General features: G+C 37.3%; 1 protein-coding gene across 1 annotated transcript in view; it reads right to left on the bottom strand.

Annotated features, from left to right (window-relative positions):
• Positions 1–16472, bottom strand: part of LOC146489713 (uncharacterized) — a 71580-nt gene that overhangs the window by 31677 nt on the left and 23431 nt on the right. The window contains exons 10-30 of the mRNA XM_085104053.1: positions 15561–15843; positions 13889–14076; positions 12699–12874; positions 12385–12557; positions 12091–12171; positions 11539–11714; positions 10457–10532; positions 10141–10230; positions 9689–9933; positions 8360–8471; positions 7882–8112; positions 7673–7801; positions 6986–7069; positions 6759–6893; positions 5930–6183; positions 5294–5396; positions 4586–4702; positions 2193–2458; positions 1701–1797; positions 1116–1194; positions 394–672 (exon numbers count right to left, since the gene is read on the bottom strand). Coding sequence (XP_084960179.1) covers positions 394–672; positions 1116–1194; positions 1701–1797; positions 2193–2458; positions 4586–4702; positions 5294–5396; positions 5930–6183; positions 6759–6893; positions 6986–7069; positions 7673–7801; positions 7882–8112; positions 8360–8471; positions 9689–9933; positions 10141–10230; positions 10457–10532; positions 11539–11714; positions 12091–12171; positions 12385–12557; positions 12699–12874; positions 13889–14076; positions 15561–15843 — 3374 coding nt within the window. The remainder of the gene's footprint in view (positions 1–393; positions 673–1115; positions 1195–1700; positions 1798–2192; positions 2459–4585; positions 4703–5293; positions 5397–5929; positions 6184–6758; positions 6894–6985; positions 7070–7672; positions 7802–7881; positions 8113–8359; positions 8472–9688; positions 9934–10140; positions 10231–10456; positions 10533–11538; positions 11715–12090; positions 12172–12384; positions 12558–12698; positions 12875–13888; positions 14077–15560; positions 15844–16472) is intronic.

The raw sequence follows: 16472 nt of genomic DNA, 5'->3' as shown, positions 1-16472 counted from the left end.
ACTCAATTTCACTCTAGATAGCTAAGATCCCCAAATGGCGGCGGCTAACGGCTGGAGTTTCTATTAGTTTTGGAGAAAAACAAGGACATGTGCAACGTCGTTGGCTTGGGATATATGCAGCAGAAGAAGTATATTTCAAAGACGACAGAAAAGAAGGTAAGATGATAAAATTCGGCTTTTTGCAGGAGACAACGCTGCTCGAATAGTGAACCCCTTCCTATCCCTCTGATTACGATCGCAGTTTAAATAAACACAATCGACTTCTCTCAACCAGATAGTGCTGTTCGTTTTTCACTTGTTCAGATAAAATGTTGTTAGAACTGTTGGAAGCCGTCAGCCTACTAATTCAGCAGATACAGTAAAGTAAAAGGGGCACCGTATCATTTTACTAACCTAACGCTAATCATTCGAAGTAAAAATAACTCAACACCAGTTCTTCTCAAAACGACCTCCACGCGTCCGTCAAAAACATATAGCCTAAACTGCCAGGGAGATGACCAATCAGAGATCAGATGGGCTACTGGCTGGGTATCTTGCACGTTAAATCGCATGGCGATTGAAAAGCTGCTCTTCCGGAAATCAATTGCTGGAATGTCTGCATAACCAGCTCTTCCATCGAGGTACAGAGATTTGACACCATTTTTAATTCGGTAAGAAGCTGTTCCTCGCAACCTAAAAGGAAAAAATAAGCCAACAATATATTGCAATCAGATACCTTTCAACTGGTTATAGTGGGAAAGGGGTCTCCGAACCCCTCCAGAGTATTGAAACTATGTCAAGTTACCGCCGACAAAGCTGGCGGTCAAATATGGGTACCATATTAGCATAACATTTGACATACATCTAGGGGTTACTCAAATATTTTAAATTTCAGAAAAAAAAACCCGTAATTTTGTTGCCTTTGGCTTGCATATTTAGGTCGGTGCATATAGATCCACACCCCTATCTCATTTAATGGGTTAATAACTTACCTTAAAAAGCAAATATCTTATCTTTGTTGTTGACTAAGGTAACCTCTAGCTATTGTGTACTGGCAAAATGTAGTTTAGAAACTTTAGCATACGGCAAGAAAGAAAATTTGTTCATAAAATTACTATTAAAAGTTGCCACTATACCATAAATTTTTGTCCGTTCCATCTAGTTTCCAGAAATATTTTGAACCGAGGGGATTTTTTCCATAGTCTTTGCTCGATCCTGAAAGCAAAAAAAAAAAAAAAAAAACGAAGTCAACGAAGCAATTAGTAGAAAGCTCAATTTTACCACTAACTCTATGAGTAACGGATACTTGAATCAATTAATTATTTATTTATCTATTTAGTTATTCATTCATTCATTTATTTGTTTATTTATTTGTATTTATTGATTTATTGATTTATTGATTTTTTGGGGGGAAGGGTGCATACTTCTAACAGACTAGATTAGATGATTTATTATTTAGGTCCGAATTCCAGGCTGAATTACTAACTGCTCCACAAGTTGATTGTCAAAGCATCACACTTCGCCAAACCTGGATAAAGGCCGGGCTTTGCTTTTACTACGCTTTTGGTTTATTGATTTTCTTTCCTTGTCACCCTTTAATCGTTAGTTTTTACTACACCTTGCTGCCTTACATAACCAACTGATGTCATGAATAGAAATAATTGAAACAGGCGCTTGATTAAGAAATTTCTTTCTCTTCTTATTCTTCTCCAGTCACTCACCTTGCCATGGCATTCTTTCACAACTTTCTATTTGAAACACAATGTCATCCACTGCAACGATCGCCCTCCGTGAGTTCTTTCGTCCTTCGAAAAGAACCTTTGGAGAAGGAATTTATTCCTCTTTGAAGAGTTATCAATAACAAACATATCAAAACAATTTACTGCAGTCTCCTCCTTTTTGGCACAGTAATTACAAGCCCTAGAAAAATGGCTGCTATATTGCCTAATTCTCGACGTACTTCTATAAAGCTGTGGAAATGCTCCAAATAGAGCTGTAATGTATATTTTTAAGAAGGAACGATTTTTTCCAGACAATATGGCAGAAAAAAAAGTAAAAACATCGTGTACAAAAAGCGCCCAAACTTTATTATAACGTATTGTCTAATTATCAGCCGAAACAAAACTGTTTTAAAGGCTTTCTACCTTTTCAATACCTTTTAATAGGTTTTATCTTAATTATTTTATTAGTATTATTATCATCATTACGCCAACCTGGTAAGGTGTTGAGCTTGTGTTGATCGGCAAACGAACATAAGACCAGTATCCAACTTTTTGTTTATACCAGTTTGTGTTCCATATAGCCAACTGTGTCTTGTTAAAAACCAAGGAAACCTTAACAGAAGAAAAACCGCGACGTCCGAGGTAATACCAGAACTGCATACACTTCCATCCTGCTCCAGGAAAAATACGACGACTTAATAGACTTCCGTAACATGACGCACGACTGGTAGAACAACCTCCCAAATAAATAAATCCTCCTAAAAATAGGAGATGATGTAAAAATGAGTATTCAGGTATTTTAAGCCAATATTTGAAGCAAACACCGAAGCCGTGTGTATGATATTAGTTTATACATGTAACATGGTAGGGGTAAAGTCATGCTCTATTGTGATCAACCGTTTGGACCCTTTTCCAGCAGTTTTGATAGAATCTCGGTTGTGCCTTTGATAGTTATCACTAGTTCATGTTTTGAGATAAAGTTAGGTAACTGGCTACCTTCTCATGCACGATTTTTATAAAGTGAAACCCTTTCCCTTGAAAGAGAGTGACGTCTTCAGCCACTCTTATGAAAGGATATGTCAATAACTTTATATCAAGAAATTGTGGGTTAATAATAATAGCGGTTTATCTTTAAAAATGGCATACTGGTACTCGTAGGTGAATGAAAATACGTTTTAACAATTTACAGTTTCTGATTTAAAAACTACTGGCGAGGGACTGCTGCGATTACAATTATTTGAAAGGAAATTACCATTTAATCTAATCTATTACAAAAAAAAATTAAAATCACCAAAATGAACACTTATGATAAATGGAAACTACTTATTGCTTAATTCGTTATTCTGGAAGAAAACTCCTTTAAATCTTTCTGCTCACACTGGGGCAGAGCAACGTTGTCGTCCGTATCAAGAAATGGTCCATTGTAGTGGCCCAACTTTTTTCTCACATCGCTAAACAAAAGCCCATGGTTGCGTTTTGCGTTGAGGGAGTTGAGCGATTAGCTCATGGCGCTTGAAGGGGGGGAGGGGGGGGGGGGCAAGCAATAGATGGTAAAAGCGCGATTCTTGGTGGTTTTTGATGCTGAGCCACACCCTGAGGCATAACTCGCCTCTTCTAGTATCAAGACGATTGATTTTGCAGTGGAAGAGAGCATCACTCAAAGCTCAAAGCTGTTTTCAGGACCCTTTCAATCTTGTCACTGAGATACACTGGGAGGCTTGTTGCTCAAGTAATGCAGCAAAACTCTAAAGGCCCGATTAAACGGTTTCAATATTTAACCAAAATTCATTCAGCAAAAGTTGAACGGATATTTGGCAAATGCTGGACAAATATCAAACGGAGTGTTCAAACGGCTTCAACACCATTCAATATTTCCGAGAAAAAAGGAAATACGGCATGAATGTTGAATGAAAGTTTAAACCGATTTAACTTTGATTCAACACACTTTCAACCTTTTTCAGCAATGGTGGACGACGCATTCCAACGCTCCCAACATTTGGTTCAACAAAGTGTTGAACGCATGTTGAAGCAAATGTTTAAAACCCTTTAAAGAGAACGCACTTGGGCAAAGTCGAAGGTAATGAGATCCATAGAAGGGATCCCAGCGCGTTAAAATACCCTTAACCCTATCTAGACCGGTAGGGCGGATTCTGCCCGCCAAGACTTTAAACCTGAATAACTTTTTCTTATTATTCTAGCAAACACCCTGAAACTTCAGGACTTTTTAGGAAATTTATCTGGGAAAAATTTTATGCGATCGTTTAGTGTTCCCAAGCCAACTAATTTCTGACCGGCAGTTTTTTTCAAAAAATAGGAAATCTCTTTTTAAAATGTAGTGTTTCTTTAGTAGTAATGTTGCTTTACTGGTTTTCATTACTTTTCGTTCAATTTCGGCACTTTCCTGAAGTCTTAAGAAAATTTAAAAATCCAAGATGGCGGATCTATGATGGCCGCCATTTCGCAGCCAGGACGTAATTATGACGTCATAAATTTCAAGGGAAACATCTTTGGACGTACTATCTACCCTCCACGTCTCACTGTCATAGCTTTTACACTTGCAAAGTTATTAAAAAGAACAGTTCGGACGAGGGGCAAACGCTGGCTGGAAACTCGTATCCCTGTACGGTGGCCAAATGACCTTGTCAAGACTCTGTTGATAAAAACAAACTTTGGTTTTCGCTTCCTGCCAACGCCACACCACTGTTTTTACATAAACTAACCTCCTTAATCTATTTATATGTTTATATGTGTATGATGAATGTGAGTATAATGACATCATATTCAGTAAACGACGAAACCCTACAGCAAATAGTTTCCAAGAAAATTTGGAAGTTTCCCAATCCCAAGTTTAAGATAATGCTCCTGGTATTAATGGTCATACGTACCGTAGTTCTTTTGCCAATCTCTCTGCACAAACATAACGGGGAAAAGTTTACTCATTTTCCACGAGTCGCTACGCTTCCAAGCACAATAATCCGACTCAAACAGACACCCTGGAGATTCTGCAGTCGAAAGATTTAAATATATTAATAACTTTAATCTAAGTGAACTGAATTTATGCGTTCGAGCGTTTTAAATTGAACGGTGACCGTTTAAATACCTGGCAGGATTTCGGGATAAGTTTGCTTAGACCAATCAGAACACGTCACATCTTGATTAACGCGGCAAATTGTTTTTAATTGTTAAGGCTTCCTCTTAGAATAAACATGAGAACTATTCATACCAAAGAAAAAAACACGGTTGCAGAAGGCTAGGTAAGAAAAAGCTACGCAGCACTACCATTTTATGTCTATGAAAGGAATGATGATGTCGGAACTAAGCCCTCGCTTCCCATGGTCATTTCGCCTAAACATATCATTGCCTACTACGTTAGCCCTTTGGGCTACAATCCTACAGGATACAAATGCAGAGTGTAGCTCACTACGAATGCTACTGAAGCGGTGACTCATACATAGCCTTAAGTTACTCTTTATGGTTTTTTGTTTCTAATATAAGCAAATTATTGGGTTTCTGAGTGTCATTTACATTGATTCAACATCTCATTGCCACATCGAGTAATAGCTCACACAGAAACGCGAGAAACATTTTCTAACCATTTCCATATATTGTCTGGCAGTCATCCTCGTTCAAAAAACTCAAATCGTCAACAGCAATGTCTCCATAAAATCCATTCCCCAAAACACCCTCTAGGATAACCTTAAAGAGATAATAGAAGAAGACCTTGTGTCAATGACAAAGACGGAAAAAAAAAATTACACCTCTAGCTTTGTTTACACAAGGACATTTGGGAGGCTACCTAATTACCGTTGAATCTCACCACTAAGCATGGCTTGATTTAAAATTTTTGTCCGCAATTAATAAATCCAAAAAACGGATAAGCCTTTAGTTTTTTTTTACCCCAAGAATGAATATTTATAACATCGTCGACAATCAATATAAACAAATACCTGTAGCATTTTTTGTTTCTTGCTCCACAAGTTCAACACACCAAGACTCAATTTCACTGCTTTTTTGACTGTCTTTATGGTTGAATTACTTCAAAGTATTATGCGATAAACGCTACTAAGAACGTTCCAATCTGATCGCACCATCATCCAGGACAATTATACAGTCGAAAACACCAGCGAATGCAATATAGTAAGAATTACACTGAGGCGGCTGTCTATCCGAACGTTAGCACCTGACTTACAACTTCGTCGATAATTATGTCACAGCAATGACGCCCTTACCTTGTAATCTCCAGAATCACCGCTGTGTCCAACCTGGCCAAAGTTCCAGTTATTGCCCTGCTCACCAGTTCGTTTCCAAACTAGTGTTTTTGACTCATTGGTTTGAATATATACATTCAGACTGCCGATGTTCTCTCCCTTCATGTGATACCAGAACTGTACGCATGTTGCTTCGCCGCCGTCAATAACACTACTCGCCAGACCAGCTGCTCCACCAGTTTTGTAGTCTGATGCTTCTAAGAATATGTATTTCCCTAAACAAAGTAATGCGGGGAAGCATTTACCCTCGATAGTTATAAGAGGAGTACGAACATAACTTTATTCCATACTTCGAAATTAATAACTCGATTATATAACAGTGGTTAAGTACGTTAAGTATGTTACCTGTAATCCAAATAGCTTTCATCGCAAATCGAGGCTAGATTTCTGTTGTCATCATTTTTTTGTTGTGGTTTTAAGGTTACTTTGTCGACTTTTCCAAACATGGTGAGAGACAGGGTTGCAAAATGAAGCCTTGTGCATGCGTTTAGCTTATATCGTTATAATAAGACAAAAAACTATATAGCTCTCGCGTGGGAGACTGAGACTAGGGTTATTAGTCTGTGAGTAGGGACGCTGGAGGAGACCCTCCTTTGTCGGCTCTGACCTCTGATCTGCTGCTCAGCTCCTTTTGACCTTGCAAGCAAACTATGGAGAATTTGTGAATCACGTATGGTCCGTTGCCCTGGCCTGGCCCTATACAATGAACTCTTGCGGTAACTTTACCTTATGATAAATTATTTAGCCAATCAAAGCATGATCTTTGTAGGATACATCCAGATTCACTCACCAGTCGGTAAAAATGTGGTGTGGTCGTAGCGTGGCCCAGTGTTCTTTGTTTGAGTTGAACCTGATCCAATACGCCACTGATGAATTTTAGGTTCATGTTTCATTCCACAAAGACCATCCTGAAAGTTGCATTTGACTAAAACAAAAATACAATGCTACTTAATACGTTATATACCTTACAAAGACATTTTTTTAATGATAGTCATATAACCTCTTGATAAGCCGTACCTCTTTTTCCAACGCACTGACGAAGCTCATCTGTGTTGTTGATCCAAGCACAGCTCAGATTTAGCAAATTGCAATGCAAAGAACCTGCAGAAGGAAATACAAAAGGTTTAAAAGGGACTACTTGCTAACATTTAACTGGCAATAATTTGTAGTTGTAATCACATGATTTCGAGTGCAATTTGGAATAAATAAGTAAGAGTAAATTTTTTCAAAGACTAACAAACTATAAGCGAGTGCATTTTGTGGTCTTTGAAACAGACAACTCCGAATGCCTATTTATTCCAAATTGCACGAGAAAAATTATGTGATAAGAATTGCGAAAAACCTAAAATAATTATCCAGAAGCATAAAGTATTCGCAAACTTTCTAATTATGTTGAAAATCTTCGAAAGTACTCGACTGATCTTAGATAATCTATGGAATTCTTTGGTTAGTCGTCGAAAATCTTCGGAAATCTTGAACTGCATCACAATATAACCAGCTCCCAGTTGGCTAGTTAGCTCCGTCGTTAGAGCACAGTGCAGGCAACGCAGAGGCCATGGGTTCGAATCTACGGTTCAAGCCTGAATTTTTTGAGGCTTACTTTTCGCAACTTCTTAAGTTGCGTAAATAACTGCTAGCGTTTTTCTTTTGTTTAATTATTTACTATAGAAAGACAAAATCCTAGCTATTTATTAAATTAAATACTTGTTAAATCGCCGCAGATGGAGGGTTCGTCACTTCCATCTTCACAATTCTTTTCCCCATCGCATGTCAGAGACCACAGCACACATCCACCTCCGATGCAGGAAAATTGATCTTTTGAACAGCTTGTTCCTGCAATGAAATGTATGTATGATAACATCACAAACGACCTAAGCCATTCAATCTGAATTGCGATCAAAGCTCTTTCTTACCACATCTTGTCTCGTCTGTGCCGTCTTTGCAGCCCATTTCGGTGCTCGAGTCACATAGTTTATCTACATTAAGGCATTCTCCACTTGGACATTCAAATTGGCTTGTTAAGCATACACAACCCTTCTCATCAGAGCTGTCTGCACAGGCCATGTCACCATCGCAAACCAGATCTTTGCTTACGCATTGTCCATTGTCACACTGAAAGCTATCCTGGTCCTTACATTTGAAGCCTGCAAAGTAATAATATGTCAGTGAAACGGGATCCTTAAGTCGCAAAAGCGGTCTTTTTATTAAATTTAACATGGCATTCTAAGAGGGGTTCCTATGGCTAATAATAATTTTTCTGTTGATAGTCCACAATGTGTTAAGATGTCATCGCTAATTAATCATTAATAATGTAAGTATATTTATTTGTTAATGCACTGTACCGTTCACTTGAAGTTTGAAAGAATTGGTTTCCAGCTCTTATGGACGTACCTGGTACGCTATGAGGCGGGATTTGTTGACATTGTTTTGAAGAAATACTGATGTTATCAAGCGCTGCGTAATAACCATTCGAAACCTTATGACCTTTGGCAACAATTACAACCTGCAAAAAAGACCAAATTTACCCAAGGAATATAAAGAAACTTAAGAAATATAAAGTAAAGCTGCACTAATTATGTAATAACCAAATGGACGTCAATAACCATGCTTGTTATATCGCTAGCTCCGCGAGCGGGGAAAATGACTCAAATTTAGCGCTGTGATTGGCTACCCGAGTGGGCAAGACGGAGTTTACCTTGCCCGCACGGGAAATTCTTCGAAATTTTACTGTTTTACTGTTTACTGTTCTAAAAACTCTCAACATCTGCCACCATCTTGGTATAGCATAAAGTTTGTTTAAGCTACATGTGTGACGTAAAATCGGTGAGTTTCTCTATATCCTTTTATTATGTCAGATCTTATAAAGATTAACTTTTAATGCTTGTTAACCTTGTACCTGTTCCTTTGTGTCTCCAGAAGAATACTAAATTAACTAATTCTCCCACTTTGCAATGATTGTATTTAAATCCTATCGTTTTGGTAGTTGCGTTAAGTGTTTCAAAAGTGCAGTTCGATAAAGTGTTTTTTTTTTTTGTTTGTTTGTTTGTTGTTGTTGTTGTTGTTGTTTTTTTTGTTTTGTCAAGTTTATCGAAGAAGCTCTCGTTTCACTGAATTTACCGGCGCTGTGCTTGTTGTAAACAAGTTTATGTTTGCATACAGTGTATGTTTACAGAATGTATTGTTTCATCCAAGAATTATTGATCGCCGGGGACCAAAAACTTTGTAAAAATGAGGATTGTTTAAGCCATCGCTATCAGCTTAAAATGTCATGTTTGTCGGATTTGATTAAAATGTTCCACACTTGCGTAAACTTAAATTTTGCGTGCTCAATACTTATTTACTTCCTTTACACCATTGTAAACATTTTAAAAGAAAATCGTTAAGGCCATTTACGATTCCCAGTTTTCCTTTATTACAGGCTAATCTAAAAATGCACTTGAAGTAAATCTTACACCAGTCGGCTGTAAAGAACTTCCGTCTGATCACTTCTGAGCCAGTTCATGTGTTGTTATTGTTTTGTTTTAATTTTCTTATCTTTTTTATTTTTATTTTTAGTTAAAACTTGAAGTAAAGCCATATATAATAAATTCTTTATTGGCAAATCTTGTTCGCTCAAGATGGCTGGATTTTGGCCTCGAAGAAAAGAAGGTAAATAAGACGTTGGCCAACGTCCAGCCATCTTGACCTCCAGCTTCGTCAAAAACGCATCTATATAAGTACCTTCAAATCCTCATCTGCGATGAAACCCACTTGTCCGGTTTTCCAAGTTTTTCCCTGGTAACCACTTAAACTCCAAATGGTGGAGTTGGACGATGTCATTACAATCACACTCAGAGATGATCCAGAATATGTGGGAAATTGATAAGAGAAGGAAAGACACAAACCAGTTGTTTGGTAAATGGAATTAGCAAAAATCCATGAACTTTCAAGTGCAGCAGGTTTTCCATTGGCTCCGGCAACGATCCCTGAGCAAAATAAAGCATAAATATTGAACATAATGAGCATCATTTTTTACAGTTTATAAGACATGCAAATTTATGTTTCGCCATACTTTATATGGCATCGACGATTACCGGAATTTGGTAGCAGTCACTTACACAATTCTCTAGCGGACAACATTGGCTAGAACAGCAAATTTTTCAGGTCATTAATAGAAACGGTTGTTTACCCACCTTTGTCGGTTGCCGATAAATCCCAACCTTGGCCCTTACTGCTCCAGGAACACAAATTAGAAAGAAAGTTGCAACCTGCAAAGTGGATAGCTAAAACCAAGGAAAAAAAAAATGTTGTTAAAAGTGACTTAGTAGCAACAAATGATCACATATAAAAACCTCTTTTGAGTATTCATTTAGCTCTCCTTACTGGAATACAATCTAACGTATTATGGTAATTTAAACGTCTTAAGCCAGGCTCAGGCATGTGTGAGGTTTTTTTTTTTTTTTTTTTTTTTCTTAAATATACTGAAACCAATAGCAAAACGCGTCAAACCTGAGATATAAACTTCAGCAATTTCCTTAGAAACCTCTGACAAATATGACGCTGAGTCCACCAAGGCATAGGTAACCTAAACAAAAGAATAAACAAGAATTTAAGAGGGACGCAGAAGCCACCCTAGAAAACTAAGACTGGTTACTCCCGGTAAACAATAGCTTCTATCAGAATGCGCTTACAACACCAACAACAACAATTTATTTACAAACTTAGATGACATAAGGGGCTTTCCCCGCAAATAGCCACAAAGCTAGTCGCTCTGCCATATCATACTCGTTAATGATCACTCGTGAACAAATATGATTGAATTGAGAATGGTGCCCACTTTTGTTACTGCGCATACGTTCTACGCATCTCGTGATACTCGGGTTTCTATCGGTGGTGGCTACTAATTCAAGGATATTTTTGTGCGGTTTAAAGCTTTTCGGGAAAAGCAGAATTTAGCAAGTGCTTTTGGTATCCAAAAAGAACATTAGGGGTAACCATGCATCTTTCATAGATAATAAAGCTTCATCGTGTTTTACTGCTTTTCAAAATAATTGTTGCTTAATTATCTCTAAAAAAAAGATGCGTGCTTACCCTCCAATTTTCTCTTTTTGATTTCCATAGCCCTTGCTAAGAACTGCTTTTCCCGTATAGTCATAAACCATGCAAACATACTTCGGTATTAGTGTAATGACTAAGGGAGCTTAAGCAACGACGACGGCGACGTCAGCGACAACGCCTTAAAACAATAGGTTTAATGAGCAAAACCAAATGCTCTGCACGTGCGTTTTACATTTTGGTACATTTCTTTAGCGATCCTATGCAAATTAACAACGTGAAATGACCACATTTAACGTTTTGTGGAAAACGTGAAAGGCACGCCGGTGATTTTTTTATGTTCTTCCTTAACTTGCACGCCATTCCTACCAAATTGGTTCCTGAATTGTTCGCCATTTTTGTAAAAGTTGAGCGAGTTTAAAAAATCGCGAAGTAGCAAAAATGAAATAAAGATATATTTTCAGTTGACGTTTCGTTGCCGTTGTCTTCGTTGTTACTTAAGCTCCCTACTAGGAAGGGAACTTTGTACTACTCACGTAGACTTTGTAAGTCCCCTCCTGAAGCAACGTTTCAAAAGTTTGGTTTAATTTGTGTTCCTGACAATCCAGAGCTAGGCCTCTATGCACCAGAATCTTTTGTTTAGCAAGCTTAATAAACAGGTCAACTGGGCATCCAGGACAGTGCGATCCACGGCAGCAGTATTTATAGGTTGCTGTAATGATCAGGGAGAACAAAAGGTAGAACAAACTTTAATCATCAAAAGCAAAAAAAAAACTGTCGCCAATCTTTTCCGTTTATCAAAATTGTAGCCGGGATTGCTACGGCGAATCAAAATATATTACGACGAAGAATGGTTCCCAAAGACGACTGAAATTAGAGTAACTGGCCATTTTCGTAACGACGTCATCCTGGCACAACTACCAGAATTCATTTCGTTTTCCTTTTCAATTTTAAATATTGCAATCCCAGTGGACAGAAAAGAACAATAGCTCTAACAAGCATGCACGAGAAAATAACAAAACAGAGGGATTCTGCTAGTTGTAGTAAAATGACGCCATAGTCAAAATATCTTATTGAATAGCAATTACCTTCAATTAGAAGTTTTTCTCCAATTTTGACATTGATTCTCCCCGGAATCGAATTAATCTTGAAGTCTAGATAGCCAACACCTATTGGAAAAAAAAAAAAACAAGGAATTTTAAACTATACCTATAACGTAAGACTTCAGATGCAGAGGTAAGCAACAAATAACAATCGTTTTTCTGGCTTGGAGTGGATCTTTTCAAATCAATATGGAAGGCTTGCTTCGATCTCCCTCATACCTCACCAACAACCTGTAATTACTGTACGTACTGTTCACTAGTCTATTTGTCGGTCCTCACCTGGCCACACCCAAAATAATCGTTTCTTTTGAATTGGCCGCTCATATGTGCCATTTGGTAACTTCATCCCCACTGAAACATGGTCTCTTCCAGCTCTTTCTATCATAAGCGTCTCCACAGGATAAAGGTAGCATTTACTCAACGAAATCTCTCTGGATGTCTGCCGTGGAAACCTAAGCAAAAAACATTAGAATTTGACGGGTCCACAGGGTTGAATAGGGTATCTTTGTTGTAGGAAAAGTGAACAGTACTTTATTACGTAAGACAGCGACTTTTACAAAACATAAGAGGAGAAAAAAACTGTGATATATTACTTATCCCACTGGTTATGAAGCGTCCAATATCGCAAGGGTAGTTTTACCAACAGCACATTCCCTGATTCATCGTTATCGTTGTCACCTGAGGTTTGGTCAATTTGGCTTGTATCAAGCCACAACTCGCAAGCATCATCACAAGCCATATAGAAGGTATAAGTCCCGCTTTCTGGAACCTAAATGAAACAACAAAATTGATTATATTGAATTAAATGAATTGCCAGCATTTTAAAATGCGTCTTATTAAGTGTAAGCTGGTAACTTTTACCCAACTGCTGTTCTTTTTAACAAACCTGATTTAAATAAGAAATTAATAGTTGTCCTGCTACCTCATCAAAGAAATTTAATTAAGATCGATGAAACCTTGTGAATCCACCAAGCCACATATTTTTATCTTCAATTGTTAGCTTGCGTTTAGCTGTCAGCCACACCAGTGCACTACTACTCCCGCCCACGTCTCCACTTTTAACAAAAGCCGCTGTAAACAATTGCAGAATTTTTGATTGGCTTATTTCATCCATTATAACGTTCCCGAGAAAAAAATCAGTCATTACAACATCTCTTCTGCTACATGGAATCAGCAAAATCTAGAAATTTGTCACTCTCGTTTGTCTGATCAGTACGGAATGGTTATAGCTGCCTTGTTGGTTATTTATCATGCCATCTCGCCATATCCTATTCAGTTACGGTAAATTCCTTAAGGTCGGTTAAAAATTTAGTGCCTTGTAACAAGGAGAAGACTTTCGCATAAAAATTCGGGTCCTCATGTAAGTTTTAAGCCCATCAAAATAAATGGAGCAAAACTATTAACACCATTAAAGTTTCTTTCCTCACACGTTTGCCTAAAAGAATGCGGGAGATCTGATGATTTGACATGTGTTTTTGTTGCTCAGTCACAAGTAGACCAAGGCCATATAAATGTCCTATGTCCATATGAAAATAGGCTAAATATTCATTGATATCAATATCACAAGACAACAGAACTGACTCTAAGATGATGATGTCAGCCAAAATGTAAGCTTTCTATTCGAAATAACTTTGGTTGAGTATTCGTGTTGGTAGAGCTCCACGCTTTCCATTGCTTGTGACCAGTATTAAATTGGTAGAAGCTTTTTGTATTCTCTGTGGGTTTACAGTATGTAGCAAATCATTAATACAATAAAGTCTGTGAAATTTATGATATACAGTACCTGTAAATATGCTGTCAGGCGCTGCCCATAATTTGAATGGATGTTAACTGGTGCGTCAAAGTTCTCAAGAATGCTAACCACATCTGGACTGTTTGGAAACCTTCTATCAGCCTCAAGACTGGCTAGTATCGGGGAAGGGATGTTGTACCAAAATTCCTGGAGGACACCATGAGCGGATACTTCGTCATCTAAAGAAAAAGAACGTCACTAATGTCTTTACCTTTGCGGGAGGTAATCACGTGACGAGGAGATTAGATCCACCATACATTTTCTATCCAATGGAGATTATTTTTATTCTGTTTTAAATATTTATTTCTTTTTCGAACCTACAAGTTTTCCGTGGATAGTATGATCACACTCATTGTGCGGATGTTTTTCGTGGGTCATTTGTATGACTGTCTGAAGATGAAGAAACATGTCGATTGACCTAGATTATTTTTGTGCGAATGGCTATTGCCTAACGCTCTAAAAATTACTGGGTACGATGATGCATGCGATGATGCATAAATTCTTGGGTTTAGTTATACCTTATTATAGGAAATTAACAATGCACGTTGAAAACGCGAAGAAAATTTACGTTACACTAAATTAATGCGAATTTTTTTAAAAGTTAGGTTTACATGCATTAAATTAACATTAATTTTGCGATAAGCATCTTGCTGTATTTACTGCGATTTTCATAATTCTGCAAACTCACACTTTACATTTCTGAATGCCAAACTGCGTTTTGGCTTTCGTCAATAAAACCTTCCAAGACACGGTGCACGCATGTTTCTAAGTTGCTTTTAAAGCCGAAAATTTGGTTTTGAAACCTAACTAGACCCTGAAGAGCCAATAGAGGAGTCATGAACTAGAAAGGTTTTGTAATGAAATAAAGGTGCTTTAAAATAACAATGTTGTAAAATAGCGTGAATTAAATTTACATCGACATTAATTAAGATGCATTAAATTAACGCGAATTTTGTAAAATCGCGTTAATAAAATGCATTGTTAATTTTCTATGACACTCTTGCCTAAAATAAGGTAAGTAGAAATTTGAAGCCTGGCTCTTATTATAATATTTTTAAACCCATCAACAGATCTAGAGACGTCGCATACTGGTGAAAACAAAGGATGATATTTTTTTTTTGCGGATACTTGCATGAAAGAAACTTCTCTTTAATAAAATTAATAGGATTGAACCTCGATGAGCTTAAGTTGATAACTATTTGAACTCGTAGTCTGTGATGGGTGAAGAAGAAGTAGTTGTTAAATATTTAACCTTCACATGCCAGTTACATTCTACATAACTATGGTGCTGAGCTTTTCCAAACGACAAAAACAGAGGGCGTAACGATAGCCATATTCGTGATATACCTCTAATTTATCAAACACGATAAAGAGTGTTTCATTCAATTTCCAAACACCGCTAAGTGGGTAAAAAAAACCTCTTTCGAATGTTTGATATAGCTTCAGTCTCAAACCATGTATAAGTCTTGGAGAAATTCCAGGCAAAAGTTCGCTAAACTTTCTAATAACTTAGATCACATTTCCTACCCTCCTTAATCGTAGTTATTCCCTTTGTTTTGCTCTATTGTATTATTCATGTTTTCAGAACTCTTTAGCACCGAGAAAAATGTACACCCAAAAATCTTTGAATGAAATACAGAATATAACTGCAAATTTCTCCTACCTGTTGCAGTTATCAATACTTCACAGAGGGTTAAATCATCCGCCTCATCCGCAAAAATTGTCAAGTTTGTTGCCATAATTGACGGCTTACAAATCATTAGCCTTCTGAGTTGACTTTTCCAATCGTAAACTTTGCAGTCTGCACTTTCAGTTTTCTCGCTGTTGCTTAAAACAACCCGTAGTTTAGGTATTTCAGTAAAGCAGCATTCTGGTCTGTTCATAATCCAGATTTTGTACACGAAGGCTCTTCTACCCAAACTTACACTCCACCAAAGCTGTTGACCCTGTGAGACCAAAACAGATCCTACATATAAGTCTGAATATTTTCAAATATCTACAGCTTATTATGTCATTCTCGTTACCGTAACGAAAATGACATAATATGCTGTAGTTTTGGAGTTATTTTATTCCGTCCTAACCCCACTGTTGAAAAGATTCCTTTCTACCAGATGAATATATATTTTAAAACAATTTTAATGTTCATGAAAAATCACTGTTTAGTTATCAGTCAAATATTTTTTCATGAACCAGAAACTATCAATCTCATTGTGATTGTTATTTTCTGAAAATCACTATCGGAACGGATAGCTCAAAAGTAATCGTTCGTGTCACGATTTTGTCACATGGGTGTGCATTTCGACGTTTCCGCCCCTATACGCGAATGGCCTCTTTTATTAACCCCTACATGTTTACCAGTGTGAGCCACCCTCAATAAAAAAAGATCCAGTGCTCCAAACTTTGAAGACCACAGAGCTGGTTGGTTGGTCAAAACAGAAAAATTAGCATTGTGCCAATTGCAATGAGAGAGTTAAATAAAAAAATAAATAAATAAATGCTTTGTTTATAGTGAAAATGCACTTAGCTACCCAAAGCTAGTTTACAGGCATTCCACTCAGAAATAACGGGAAACAAA

Source organism: Pavona decussata, unplaced genomic scaffold (assembly GCF_977016875.1).
Source record: "Pavona decussata unplaced genomic scaffold, jaPavDecu1.1 SCAFFOLD_4, whole genome shotgun sequence".
Classification (NCBI taxonomy): domain Eukaryota; kingdom Metazoa; phylum Cnidaria; class Anthozoa; order Scleractinia; family Agariciidae; genus Pavona; species Pavona decussata.
This window is presented reverse-complemented; position numbering and strand designations above follow the sequence as displayed.